The sequence below is a fragment of the Patagioenas fasciata genome, chromosome 8 (genome assembly GCF_037038585.1).
Source record: "Patagioenas fasciata isolate bPatFas1 chromosome 8, bPatFas1.hap1, whole genome shotgun sequence".
NCBI classification, from domain to species: domain Eukaryota; kingdom Metazoa; phylum Chordata; class Aves; order Columbiformes; family Columbidae; genus Patagioenas; species Patagioenas fasciata.
The window spans coordinates 18,502,619-18,517,934 of NC_092527.1; the positions used below are offsets into that span (position 1 = coordinate 18,502,619).

At 35.5% G+C, this 15,316-nt stretch overlaps 1 protein-coding gene across 34 annotated transcripts in view; it reads left to right on the forward strand.

Annotated features, from left to right (window-relative positions):
• Nucleotides 1-15,316, forward strand: part of KCNMA1 (potassium calcium-activated channel subfamily M alpha 1) — a 476,353-nt gene that overhangs the window by 322,905 nt on the left and 138,132 nt on the right. For all 34 annotated transcript variants that reach the window (XM_071811786.1, XM_071811785.1, XM_071811784.1 and 31 more), the window contains 3 exons: nt 496-578; nt 2,860-2,929; nt 4,662-4,817. In XM_071811786.1, coding sequence (XP_071667887.1) covers nt 496-578; nt 2,860-2,929; nt 4,662-4,817 — 309 coding nt within the window. The remainder of the gene's footprint in view (nt 1-495; nt 579-2,859; nt 2,930-4,661; nt 4,818-15,316) is intronic.

Sequence of the window (15,316 nt, forward strand, 5' to 3'; positions counted from 1 at the left end):
GAACAGATCAGTTCACCTCCTCCCACTTTCTAAAACTGGTGCTCAGATTCTAAATCAGAAGTTCAGCTGCCTCTTCCTGTCTCTAAATTCCCAAACAAAGCTACAGGACTTGTGGGTGCACTGTGCTGATATAACTGCAACTTTCTATGGATTTAGCGGTCTAAATTTCAGTAGCTGGTTACAAAAGATGTGTCTATTAACACCTCCATGCCTCAGCTAATGCAATGTAAGAGTCAATAATTGAGCTACTGACCTGGTCTGAGCATCTCATGAGTTTGCTGTGTGTATGTGAGAGCTGTTATCATCACTCACATTAACTCATGTTAGCCTTGTCACATTTTTGATCTTCAGTATTAAGAACTGATGTTCGCACTCATGCTGGCAATGTTGAATTCCCTAATACTTTATGATGAGAGAGGAGCTGGAAAGAGAGGTTGCTATTGATTTTTTTGTTGTTGTTGTTTTGTTTTGGTTTTTTTTTTTTTGGTGTCTTAGATAGAGTCAGCAGATGCGTGCCTAATCCTTGCCAATAAATACTGCGCTGACCCAGATGCTGAAGATGCCTCCAATATTATGAGGTAAACTCATTTGTTTTTGATAGGTTTTTGGTTGTTAACTCTGATTAGCTAACTTCTGGTGTCTAGATAGACTACAGCCACATAGAGCTTTACTGACGATCTCTTGTACTTGAAGAACATTGCAGGAATTTTTTTTAGGGGACAAATTACAAGATTGTCTCAAAAGTTCGGAGATGAGGATAACCTAAATTCCTGCCTAAACTGTTTTGATTTAGCTTTTTTGGAAGAAGTGTGTCAGAAGGGACACTTGGAACACAAGGTTTGGTACTCTTAGTTATTTTGCAGGACCTAGGATTTTAGTACTCATGGTTGAACAAAGTCCCAATAGAAATGTAAGAAAAGGGAACGCAGTTATGTTGTTGCAACAATATGGTACCCGAGTGCAAGTACTGCATGGGTTGGTGCTAATCATGGGACAGAAGGACCCGTAATCACTTCATCCCTCATTGTTCCTTGGTTCCTTCTACAAGTAATTACAGTGCTGGGGGGAAGGCAACATATATATATCATGGTGATAATGTACGGTGGTCTCCTACCTCTATTCTCCTTTTTTACACTGAAGACCAAACATTCCTGATTTTTATTCACAAGGCACTTAACACATTAGGAATCACCAGATCTTTTCCTGCTTTCCTCTTTACATTTTCTGAAGGAAGATGATGAGAGTTGGTCAGTAGATGGCAGCTAGAGTTAGAACAAAGCTAAGCCATTCCATTTTTGTGTTTTGTTCATACAACCCTAGTTTTAATGAGACTAGTCTCTCCTTTTTTAAATGTCAATGATTTGTTAAGGATTCTCTAACACAGAATTGGTCAATATTATGAGTCAATTTTACTGACCTTTCAGATGTTTGCATGCGGTGAATTGAAGTAAGGGGAGAAATAAAAAAAAAATCCTCCCGAAGAAGTTCATTGGGTGGAAGAGATCTGGCTATCTGAAAAGTGCAGGACTTAAATATGCCTAATTTCATTTTCCAAACATGTTTTTGAGTTTCAATGTAAGAAAACTAATTTTTACATTAACTGCATAAACCACTTTAAAAATATTCGAGTTGCAGATCAGTGCATTCTTAATAGATTTAATACATTTAAAGTAATAAAATGCAGAAGTGTTATTTTAAGAGTGGAATTCTCTTGTGTTATCTTATTTAACACGTTCAACAAAATTGAATGTTTAATTAAGTAATTCAGTAAGAAATGGCAAATTAGAAGGTAGACGTGTTTTCTCCTTCCAATCTAGAAAATAAAGTCATGCGTACAACTTTTTTTACCTATTTCATGCTCTAGCTTTGATATGCTTTAAAGCAGAAGCCAGGCCAGCAGTTTGCAAGATATTTCCTACAAAACATCAATGTAAAAAGTTACGGTGTTCAGACTTTATGGGACTGGTGATTCCATAATAGTTCTAATTATTTTTCCTTTTGATTAATTTATCTTCTTTTTCTACCTTTAGTGTGTATCTACAGAACTGATTTGGGGGTTTGCTTCTGTCTTTAATTTTGCTCAATGCTTTTTCAATTTTTAAACTGAATATTTCTCTCTTCATAACATGTTATCAATCCCCTCACTTCTCAAACATTTTTCTTTCCAGCCACTTTTAATATACATACGGTTCAGGACATTTTAGGCTCATTAAATAATGAAGAATACAGTCAAGTTGCAGATTCTGAGAGTAGCGTGATATTTTATAAATTCAGAGTTCAAATATCTGTTTCAATATTGAGTTTTGGAACAATCCATAAAAATTAATATGAAATTGCGGGTAGATTTATGTCAAACAAAATTATTCAAGGTTTTTGAATATAAGAAATGTCTAGCAACTATAAATAAATAATATGTGGTGCACCAGAAAGAAAGGGATTATCTTCAGACACTTATCGTTCAGAAAACTTATTAATTATGGTGATTCAAAGACATGAAGATAATAATTGAAGATGACATAGTAATTGCAAGTGTATTATTTGCTTAACAGAATGTCTACAGTATCTGAACAGAGCTGCTAAATGTAGTTTCTTTTTCTGCAAATTCCATGAAAGTAAACCATTCAGCTGTATAATTCCTGAAGGCTGATGTTCTCTAGTATTAGTTGATGACTATTAACTGAATTCACTAGATGTAAATATTGCATAGGTCTGACTTCAATCAGTATGTTTTACAGCCAGAGAAATATGAAAGTACACTATAAGCTGTGAAACTTGACAACACATTAAATGTATTGGGATACATTATCTGGATATCCCACCAGCTAAAAGTTTTGTTTTGATTTCTTTTTATTTTTTTAGAGTTATTTCAATAAAGAATTATCATCCGAAGATAAGAATTATCACTCAGATGTTGCAGTATCACAATAAGGTAATGTGACAACCAACAGTGTCTCTCCCCAGAGTTTTTTGCTACATTGCATTCACTCATACACATTTTTTCTGTCTCCACTTATTTTTCTTTCTGAACAAAAATGTCCTAATAAGCCTTATCATGTAATCCAGTTACAAGTTTTATTTATATTTGTAAAGGACCTTATAAAAATCCTCTGACATTCATTAATTGCCTAGGGTCTAATTCTTAAAGCTACAGTGTCCATAGCTGCTGTTGATTCCAGATGAGCTTTTAACCACTTGGCTTCTCTAAGTATTGCTCATCTTATTACACTAGAGCTACCCAAGATGAATTGATAGCCTCTAGGCAAGCCAGCTGAAGTTAGTTCTTTGTGGACACTTAAACAAAAGAATGCGTAGAATTATTGTCTTCTTAGATATTTGCTTTGATTTTGTGTTTCTTCCATGACAATGTAGACCCAAAATTGCTAAGTAGCAAAGTAAAATTAAGTGGGTTTTTTTGTTTTGTTTTGTTTTGTTTTTCATTTAAAGCATAATTCAGTTGTGGAATTTGTTCCTAAAAATGTTGTGGACTTCAAAATCCATGGAAAGAAATTGGGCAAATTTTTAATGGTAAATCTGTGGGATTTAAATGCAATGAGGTAATTTGATTCAGTCCTGAGATGAGGAAGCTCATAAACTGCAGGGCTAGAAGGAATATATCAGAGGACAGAGTACTCATATGTGACTTGCTTCTTTGGTTATTTCTAAAAGCATCAACCAGTGCCAAGTGTTGGAGAAAAAGCATGGCTAGGGACATCTTCATTCATTTGGCTAGAACAAGAGCAATTACTGTTGCTGGCAGTTACCGCTTCCTGTACATAAATGGAAGGAGCCTGTACCTTTGTTTTTATAGAATAAAAGCAAGGTGCTTATATGCTTTAAACACATTGAGAAGGGAAGTTCCTTTAAATACTGCATTTTCGTTTGTATTTCCAATGAACATGTCTTCAAGAGTAGCTTTTATCATAGCACCGAACTGTAATATTAATTTATGATGAGAAACAAGCATGAAGACCTCTGTTTCCTTATGTCTATGCATTTTTATAAGGCAGATAGAAGAGAGAATCTGACAGAGTCATGCCAATAACTGAAGAAGATGAGTCTGTATCTAACCAAGCGGTGACAATACTAGAGGTCTCACTTGATCTGCTATTTTCTTTATTTCATCCTTATAATTAGCAGTCTTAGAAAAAAGTTTGGATTTTCACTAAGTCAAGTGTTATCCTTTAGCGTGGAAGAAATGAAATAGAAAAGACATAAGATGTATACCTTATTAAATAACAATCTTACGGAGGTTGCAGCTTCACACAAGTTGCAATCTAAGTTACATTACATTCCGTCATATTATGTATGTGACTTATCAGGCAGAGAATAGCTTAAAGTGAAGTAAAAGGAATACACAGAAGGGAAGGAAAACTTTACAAGAGTCTATGGTTTGTTTAGGTGTGAGGATGGGCCTGGCAGAGTGTCACAACCAGAATATGGCTTGAGAAATGTAAGATTTTCTCTGTAATAGGTAAGACTGGTACATTTCTTAGCATAGACTTAAAAGCCCTAAAATACTTGGAGTGCTTCTGCCAGCTTAGAAGTCGTCAAACCAGTAACAAAGAAAATTGTTCTCTGCTATCTCCTTCAATACTGTACTGTATTTGAGGAAGTATTTCTGGTTCTTCACCAGTGTTTTTGTTTGTCTGTTTGTTTTCCAGGCTCACCTGCTAAATATCCCAAGCTGGAACTGGAAAGAAGGGGATGATGCAATCTGTCTTGCTGAGCTCAAGCTGGGTTTCATAGCCCAGAGCTGCCTGGCACCGGGCCTTTCAACAATGTTAGCCAACCTCTTCTCTATGAGATCGTTCATAAAGGTAGTATCTTGTGTCATTAGAATGTATGAGTCCACAATTCAGTTTGTCAGAGAGCTGAATAGAAAACATGGCTCAAATATGAAACAGATAGGAACACATTAGTGGATTTTTTGAAAAAAAAAATAAAAAAACAAAAGTGCACACTTACATGCTAAAGTTCTCTGCTGCAAATTGGGTAATGAGCCAGGTTCTATCAAGTTATGTTTTTATTTTTATTCAGCAAGTGTTTGGCCTTTAAATGATTGTTCCTAAGCATCAGCCGTTTCCAGGGAGATATTTCTGATGTTTTGTGTTTTGCTTTGTTTTAGATAAAATATGTGTTTATCTATGAGAAAAGCCCCCGCTGCTAAACAAAAATAAGATTTATATATATCCCATATATCAAAAAAGTGCCTGGGAAAAAGGACTGATCATTTTGGTCTTTTACATCAAGTGGCTAGTGGACCTCTGACTGTGAGAGTAAAAACGTGTTGAAACTGAAGCCTGGACTTCCTACAACATCATTTGTGTAGTTGTTTCTCCTCAAAGAGCTCTTCTTGACTTACACGGCAAAATTTTAACCCAGTTATTCCTAGACTTCTTGTTGCAGCTGTACTAGTTCACTGGCTCAAGGCGTTGATTGCAGCAATCTGTGCTTCTTTCCTTGTGCTTTTCTGGGACACTGATTCAAAACATAAAGGGTGGTCGGTTTCCAATGCCATGAGTATTATTAATGGGACGGGAAACCTGGACCACTTCAAGTCCATCGTGCGAGTAAGAAGAAAAAAAATAAAAAAAGGGAACCTAACATCCTCAGATGACAAAGCCAGTACTCTTCAGTGCGGGGCAATGAGTCTTTATGTCTTTTGATGTCCTGAAGTTCTTATTAAGGCATCCTTTGGAAACCTCCAAAAAATTGGAGACAACAAACTCCTGTGTGTCAAGAATATTCCAGACTATCACAAATACTCAAAAAAGCATGCCAGTATTCAAAATGGAAACAAACCTGGGCTCTGTACTTTACTGTCTGCAGTGAAAATGTTGGGATCTTTACTCATGTTCTTAAAAAAAAAAAAAAAAAAAGCTATTTTACTTCAGTAATGCCAAACTTGGGAACTGTCTATGACTTATCAGCATATGGTCACTTTGATATTAATCCTTTCTACTTATCCCAAAAGAAAACTATTTATCTTATGAACTTCAATTCTCTTGCCGGGCATTTTGGTCTGCCTCACTCTTGTCTGGTGCAGTAACCCAGGACTCACAGGAGTCTCAAACATTTTTAATAGTCACACTAATGTGTCTAAATTACTGAGACAACCTATTGTGTTAACTTACTCTGAGAATCACAAGTAGGCCTGAAACATTTGCTCAGCTTCTGTCTTTCCAAAAATCAGAAGGGATCAGTTTTCTCTCAGGGAGATCCAAATGTATGGGTATATTCAGTCTTCATGCAAGTCGTGTTAATACTGAGTTTAAACTTGCAGCAAGAAAACTGAGAGATTCAGAAAGTGGTAAAGTATACAGATATGTGACTGTTGGAGGACTGTACTAGAGAGAGACACATTTATGGCCTGGATTTGTAGTTAAATCATTTAGACAAGTGAAAAGCTGTAAATGTAAAGGTACAAGCTTTCCAGGAAATATATCTAGCCACTTATGCCATCATCTCACCCACCTTCAGTTCCATTGTTTTTTATTTTCTAAGATATTCTTATAATAATTTCAATACGGTGACAGATTGGACTATCTCACTGATGAACAGAAGGCTCAGCTTTGCAAGGCAGTACTCAGATTACATCTGAGTATTTCTATATACACTGAGTGACCATAAAAATAGCAATGATTCTGATTTGGAGGAAGATATTAATGTCAGTTTTGCTCTTGGATCTGTGATTAGATACAGTTAGAAGCAGAACAGGATGCAGGCATACCTTAACTTGTGTTACTTCAGACGTCATCTTCAGATGATACTGAGAGAAAAAATACCATCAAATAGTAGAGAATGCAAGACTGTTAATACTGCTTAAAAGGATGCCTGCTACTTAGCTAAGGATGAATTGTCCAGGCAAGTAAAATGCATATCGTAATTTCCAAATATCTCTGAGTATATTTAAGTCTAAAGCTAAAAAATGTACAAGAATGGAGACATATTTCTTCAAGAGAATCCAACTCAGTTGGCACCAAAAAAAGTTTTATTTCTTTATTGTAGCTCAAAGAATGTTATTTCTTCAAGCTGTCTTACTCTCAAAACTCTATTTGAAAGAGAAAACCATTACTTAGTGGTGGCTATGAATCAACAATGTATTGTAGGAGAGCAGCTACATTGACTGAAATTGTTAAAGAGGATTCTATTGAAAAGAAATATGTCCATTCCCTAAAAGAACTTCCACCCCTTTTCACTTAGAGCACTGAATTTAAGTACTGTCAGGCCTTCATAAATTCCTTGGGTAAATGTTGTTGGTGGAGTCTCCTACAAGTTAGGAGATCGCCAGGAATATGTACTGAAACTTCTGTATTTTTTAAAGAAAGCTGTAATGTGTACTCCTCCTCCTTTATAATGTAATTAGAAAGTGATTTAATGTGCCATAAATGTTTGGTCAGTCAGACACAAATGAACATGATTGATGGTGACTTTGCACACATTTAACTCATTATGTGTTACTCTACAGCAAAATGATTTGTGTAAACAATGTGACCAGTATTAGAGGTAAAACAAATGAAGAAACCTCAAAATATTTTATGTGTTCCTAATATTTTCCTTTTGGTTTTAGCAATGTATTCTCATATGGAATCTTTTATATTCTCTTTGGCACCAAACTGAACAAAAATAAAATCAGCTCAAAAAGATTAAGGTTCTGTAAACACTTAAAGAAAGAAATATTGCTCAGCAAATGATATGTTAAGAAAAAAAAAAAAAAACCCAAACTGCAACTTTACACCTGAAAACTGTATTTCAATGGTCCATTTCTTTTATAGCACACAATGTTATCTTTGGTGTATTAATACAGGAATTGGGACTCTTTATTACTTGCATAGCCTCAGAAAAAGGTGGAAATACTATGTTGTACCAAAATTTTTGTGTTGTCTAGATTAAAAAATGTATACCAGAAGTCTACCCATATGAAAAGCGTTGCAAAGAGTAAGTAAACAGAAGAAAAGGCAGAGATGGCCAAATTCTGTCCCTTTATACAACCATGCAAGCCAATATGAGTTAGCATTGTTGCATACATTAATAAAAAATTCGAATGTGGTTCTTGAGCGTAACACATGTCCACAAACAAATTAGTTTTGTCTTTGCTCTGTTGGTAACACGTACACCTCATTACAGATCTGAAAATTTATCTAGAGCAGTCTTAATTCTCCTCTAAGCTATTTTGAGAGCAGGAACATTCTGTGGACTCTTTTGGCAGCTGTTGCTCACAGCCCCACATATGCAGTGTCCCCTTCTCCCACTACATTCCTTTCTAGTCCAGGCTGAAAGACATAATAAAGCCGCCCAGATTTACATCTGTCAAATGCTTACCTACACTGATGGAACACATCAACTGGTTGACTCTTTATTTTTGGCCACCTAGGCAGCCTTGGCTGTTTTTAAGTGTGATATACACAGTAATTTATTGAAATGAAGGAGAAAGGGATCTGGGGGTGTTGATTGACAGCCGAATGAACATGAGCCAGCAGTGTGCCCAGGTGGCCAAAAAGGCCAGCAGCATCCTGGCTTGTATCAGGAATAGTGTGGCCAGCAGAACTAGAGAAGTACCACTGTACTCGGCACTAGGAAGGTCACATCTTGAATCCTGTGTTCAGTTTTGGGCCCCTCATCATAAGAAGGACATTGAGGTACTAGAGAGAGTGCAGAGGAGGGTGATGAAGCTGGTGAGGGGCCTGGAGAACAAGTCCTATAAGGAGTGGCTGAGGGAGCTGGGACTGTTTAGCCTGGAGAAAAGGAGGCTGATGAGAGACCTCATTGCTGTCTACAACTACCTGAAACGAGGTTGTAGCACGGAGGGTGTTGATGTCTTGTCTGAAGTAGCAAGTAATAGATAGGACAGGAGGAAATGGCCTCAAGTTGTGCCAGGGGAGGTTTAGATTGGATATTAGGAAAAAAATCTTCACAGGAAGATTGTCAGGCATTGGAATAGGCTGCCCAGGGAAGTGGTGAAGTCACCATCCCTGGAGGTGTTTAAAAGGCATGTAAATGAGGTTCTTAGGGACATGGTTTAGTACTACAGTTAGATTATGGTTGAACTCAGTGATCCTGAGGGCCTCTTCCAACTGAAATGATTCTACGATTCTAACTATAAAAGGGGGATGGGGAAGAAATGCAACTTCTCAATTTATTGTGAAGTTCTTTTGGAGGCTGCATAATAAAATGGTTACCTGATCCTCATTACAGGATTTAGACCAAATATTAATGTAGCCTGTTCACAAAGACATTTATTCTCTAAAAGGTCTGTCTGAATATAAGATTTTTAGTCACTGAGTCAAGCAATTAAAAACTGCTGTGGTTGAAAACCGTTTGCTATTTACAAATAGTATCAGTCCTTGTGATAAGAGTGATGATCCTTGTGGTCCCTTCCAACCTGGTAATCTATGATTCTATATGATTCTTGGACGGAAGTCTACCATGGAGTGCATTTTTCAGTCAATCATTTGAATAGATCAACACCAATCTATCTCTTCCATTATGACTGAATATAAATATTACTGTGTTTTGTAAATTTGAAAGTATTAAAAGTAGGGCCTGTGTACCTTTGAGTTCAAACTCATCAAGACCAGCATCTAAAGAATTAGGTGTCATAATATTTCAAGAATACTGTCTCTGCTTTGACCTAAGTTACAATGAAAAAGTGCATGTATCTCTCATTTGAAATTAGAGCTAATCTTAATTAGCATATTTGATGTTTTATAAAAGATACTTTTTTCATGCCAATTTTAAAAATAATTCTTGCATACAGAAAGAATTGTGGACATAGTTGGCTGGGGTGGTAAACTTTTTATGCTACTAGGGATACTTGCTAGCTTTGATTTAAGCAGACAATGGAACTGAGTAAAGAGATAGTTGATAGTTTATAATACTTAAGGAAATTCAATTATAAGACTGTAAATCTAAGAAGCTTCACTCTTTGCTAGGAATGTATGAACTGCTTTCAGCCAAGTACTCATCTGTCAGATTTTGGTATCTGCATCTAAAGACATAATAAAAACAAGACATTCACACAAGTAATTTCAATGGACTGAAAGGGCATGGTAGGTGAATATGAAGAAATTTTAAAATACATTGGTTTCAATGTACAACTTATTTTCAACTACCAAGCAAGAATATTCTATGTGTACTTTCCTTTTATTTTCATCTATGTTGTTAGGAGAAAGAAACAACCAGCAAACCAACAACCAAAAAACAAGGCTGTGGAGAAAAGAATTGTAAAATTAAATGTCAGGAAATCCTGGAAGCCTTCTGAGCCTAGGGGGAGGCAGGAGTCCTTGTGTTAGATGTAAGCCGATGAAAACAGCTTGGAAAGGGCTCAAAGAAATTTCCTCAGGGAAGATGTTATTTTCTAGGTGGTTTTTGTAAACCATTTCTTAACATGGCTTTCTGGGCATGCTGGAAGAGAAAATTTTATATGTACTTTAGAAACTAAATAGGTAACAACTTTCATGTTGGTTACACAACACTTTATTTCATTTTTTATACAACCTGTATAATTTTGGGAAGATATTTCAGAAATTCTGAATTGCATGCACTTAGATAAAGTACTGCATACTGGGACATGTATGCTGAACAAAAAAAGTTAGGCCATTAGAATAAAGCAAGATCACTTAATAAAAGAACTAAAATATTCAAGTGCTGTTCTGGAAACATAATGAATAGAATTAACTTATTAATTTACTGTACTTTATTATTATTATAATTCAGTTAGGTAGGGTTGTTTATCAAAGTAAAAAAGTGTCTAAAATATCAAATAGTTGGTCTTCTTCCAGACATCTGAAATTATTCTTAAAGGCTTTGTACTATTTTATGCTCTTTCCTTGGTGGTGATGAACTAAGGTTATTTGGTGTTAGGAAGCAGACTCTACAGCTGCTTTCATTGTGCTATGAAGAAATTTTCATTCTGTCACTTTTTTAATATTTATAAAGACACCCCACCATCCTCTCCCTCTTTTCTTGCAAAATGCAATAAAAGAAACTAGGTCATACTACAATTCCAGAACTAGTTCTCTGTCTCAATAGTGAGACTTAGATCTTGACAGATTATACAGCCTTATGGGGTTCAAATATACTCAAATCTCTTTCACGTAACTACATCATTACACTGAGAAGCAAGTGGTATGATAGATCAGTTAGGACTAGAGAGGTCCTGATATTACACTGCCAGGGGGTAAGACTGGGTGTATTAAGGATTTAGTATTTTTCCTGACAATACTAATGGTTGTGCTTGCAAGATGCACATCATTTTTTCATCTCTGTGTCATCATGTCTCATCACTAGGAAATGACTGTATTATGTAAATATATTTGCTGATAACAATATTGTATCTATATATAGATAGAGGAAAGCAGAGGAGCATTGTGACTTAAAAAAAAATGCAGACGAAAATTAGATTTCTTCTCTTGGGATATACTCTGTCATTTTCCAGTTATTCTTCATATAAGCTATTGCATCAGTGTGTAATTTGTTTTATGACCATCCAGGAGACAAAACTGCAGTGCAGCATAGTCAGGGGAAGATAATCATGTGCTTACAATACTAGAGAGGAACTTGGGACATATAGATACATTGAGTCTTCTTGTGGTATCAGCTTGAAGACTGTTTGTTATTTAACTTCAGGGATAAAAATAACAGAATGATCTGCAAAGCCTTCTCCTTAGGGTGGTACAGGAAAACATCTTTCATAAAGACATATGTTCTTTTTCTGTAAGGGAAAGTGTGCAGAAGTTCTTTTCACTGTTTGGTAATGTGCTTGAGGTGTACAATATTTGATGAGTAAAGAGGGAGGTCCAAATGAAAAAAGGTGAATAGAGTTGTCCTTGATCAATTGTTGTGTCTTCATTCAGCAGTTATACCTTATGTAAGATCTGTGGAGGCCTCTGTATGAGGCTAAATTAAAATGGGAATAACATGGAAGAAATGAGAAGAGGGAAAAGGGAAAAGAAGAAATGATGGCAGCACCAAATAATATCAAGGGGTTTTGTTGCTTATTTTTCCTGCACTGAAGTGGTTCACTGTAATTGTGTTTGTGTATTTCATGCCTTCCAGTGTTCTCATGTTTCACCTCACTGCAGTTTTCTGCTGCATTCTATTCTATTCTATTAAAAATATTGGGTGGCATTAACTTCTGCTTTGACTGATCTGCCAGCAAAGACACATCTCCTCATTCCAAAGCAGTATTTTACCACTTAATTATTCACAATTTTTATTACCAAGCAAGCATTTTACAGTAAATAATAAAGATTTTATCTGGGAATGGCATGCCCCATTCCTAGAAGTGTTCATGGTCAGGCTGGATGAAGCTTTGAGCAACCTGATCTAGTGGAAGATGTCCCTGCCCATGGCAGGAGGGTTGGAACTAGATCTTTAAAGATTCCTTCCAACTCAAACCATTCTGTGATTCTATGATCTGAATTCCTAACTTCTCAAACTGGCAGTTTATTCACAGAGGTTTTGATGAAACAGAGGTAAAGCATGTTGTCAGTCTCTGATATCAGAACTAAACTAGCACATTTGGGTTCCTGGAATCCACAATGCTTGGTAAAGGTAGATTTATGCTTTCTGATGGAATATGTTTAACTAACAAGAAAATCTTTACCTCAGAAAAGTTTTCACAGAAATGAAATCTATTTTCTGTGTCTCAAAGGTGTTAGTCCATACTAAACAAAAGTACAAAATACAAGTATCCAGATTCTGCTGTCAGGACCTGAAATATGATAGACCAGAAATTATTTGCAGTAACAAAATTCATTTATAACTGTAGAATTGTAAGTGTTGTAGGTTTTACTTTGTTTTTCATCTTTGCAAGCACAGCAAAATTTTCACGCCAAAATCAAGGTATAAATCCCACAACCAGATAAATAACTTCCATAGTTTTACTGAATGACATTTGTGGTAAGTTTGATTAGTCACATCTTGAACCAAACTCACCCCAAATTCAGCTCTTTTTATTTCTATAAAGTTTACATAACATTTAAATATTCCCCATTGTTTTAGGCAACTGACATGTGAAAGATCCATTTTGTAAGTAAATACGGGACAGATTTTTTTATCTCTACATTAACAGTTAGGCTTTGGCAACTTACTCTTAATGTGTAGATAAGTATCAGTAAGTCCAGAGGTGGACTGGATGACAATCACTCAACTTGTGGTTAAGTATTTTAAAGGAAAGTAAATGCACACTTTGAAGAATCAGATTGGTTTAGGGATTCAGTTTTTGAGGTTAACTGCAGCAGCAGATTTTAAAATACCATTAAAAGGCTTAAATTAGTCAAGAACACAGTGAGTCCTAAGCAATTATTCTCAGTTTAAGGATTTTTGAAATTAGTACCTTACTGACATGGATTTGGGGAGAAACTGGTTGTGTTTATCTGTTGAAACTTACTCTATTAAAACTCAGGGTAACTTACAAGACCCAAGAATTAAGAAAGCAGTACTGAACACTGTAGGTTCTTCATAATTGTTTTATTTCTAGCAGATCAGCAGGTATTGCTTCTCAAAAAATATCAGGCAGGTAACCATCTCTCTCTTTGAAATTACAGGGAAGACGTCATTGTTCAAGTGGATATAAAATGCAAAGAACATCTTTAGTCCCTTATATCTTATAATAACATTTTATAGCATCCCAAATATCAGAAGTTCTTTAAATCCATTAATCAATATTTGATGGTATCTGAACAGAACATATCTTAAACATTCAAACATTCATGAAGGTTGATTTAACAGTAACCGGTATCTATGAAACTTGCTTACTGAGTTCTGAATTACTTAGTTTTTTTCCAGTCCTTTCTTGGTCCTTGACTAAGGCTGACTGCTTAACTATAGGTCTGATCTGCAGTTCCTTCCTCCAAAGCAAAACCATTTGCCTAAAGAAAAGAAAACAAGAGAATAAAGTAGAAAGGAGAAATCAGTAATGTACTGGTATATTTTTTCCAACCCTAGGTGCTGTCAATCTAAGAAAAAGCCACAAAATAGGCCATAAATTAAAAACATGTCCTTACTATCATTACTCTTACTTTACCAAGACTGCAATTTATCTGTTTTCTGTACATAAAGAGTTGCTGATCAGCAACATTTACAAACTTCACATAAATAAATAAAAGGATTATAAAAATGTGATATGACTCTGTGTGTGGTGGAGAATAACACAATGCAAATCCCTTTTAGCATCCCACATGGTCTCTGAATGGTGAAACCATTTCTGTGGAAGAAATTTCTCTTGATTGTTTGCAGCCCACTTGTCAGGGAGTATATGATTTGGAACATCTCCACATCACAATTTATTCTTGCAGTTGTTTCCTTCTCCAGACCTAGAGCAACTGGTTACCTGACAGTCTCTCAACAGGAGAAGAATCCTTCTGTTCTTTAGAACATTCCTTTGAAAGAGTACCTTTTGACTAGTTTAACACGGGGAAAAAATAGTGAATACCAAATTAGTTACTCAGCCTGTAAGAGAGAAAATGCAAACTTATATAAAATACTATACAAGGCCTTTCAAAGTAGCTGTAGAATTCATATTTTTTTAGTATTAGAAAATTTTTGGTCTAAGAGAGATTCATGTCACACCAAGTTCCAATTGAATTGATATTATACTCTAAAATAATATATAATAATACAATAGAAAATTAATATTTAGTAATGTAACATAACACTATAATACATTTTCTTTCATAATACAATATTATGACATAATAATGATCTAACATGAAATATATTTTGATTTATACTTTTTGAACTTAAAGCCTTATATCAAAACAGATTGTTGTTTCTTCTTTAGTGTTATTCAGAAAATGTTCCTAAGCATGTCAGAATCAGTAAAGAAGGTTCAAGTGGTTTGAAAAGGCTGTGGACCAGGCTGTTAGAGGGAAGAGGTGCTTTTAATTGTAAAGGAGTTTGAAAATCTCAGCATTATTATGATTATAGCATTTCAATACAAGCTATGTGTGCACATGGTGTGAAAATGCTTCTTACAGTTAGACAATTAGCAGAGCTTTAGCTCTTACATATATGCTGCTGTGATACTGTACTCCTGACATGGGCCTCTGCAACTGTAGAGGCTCAGCTGTAATTCCCCTTCTGAAGCGTTTTAGTGTGGCTATTACTTTATGTCCTGACAATGTATAGTATAAACTCGGTTTTACTCATTGTGCTTAGTATGTATGCCAGCAATGCATCTCTCATGGTTTTGGTACTCACTATCCATAAAATTCTAATTTGGCATGAAACTGGTCTTGCTGTCTCTTTAAGCTTTTAAAGGTGATTTTTTTTGTCTTACATGATTAAGACATTTTATCACAGATTATCCTGA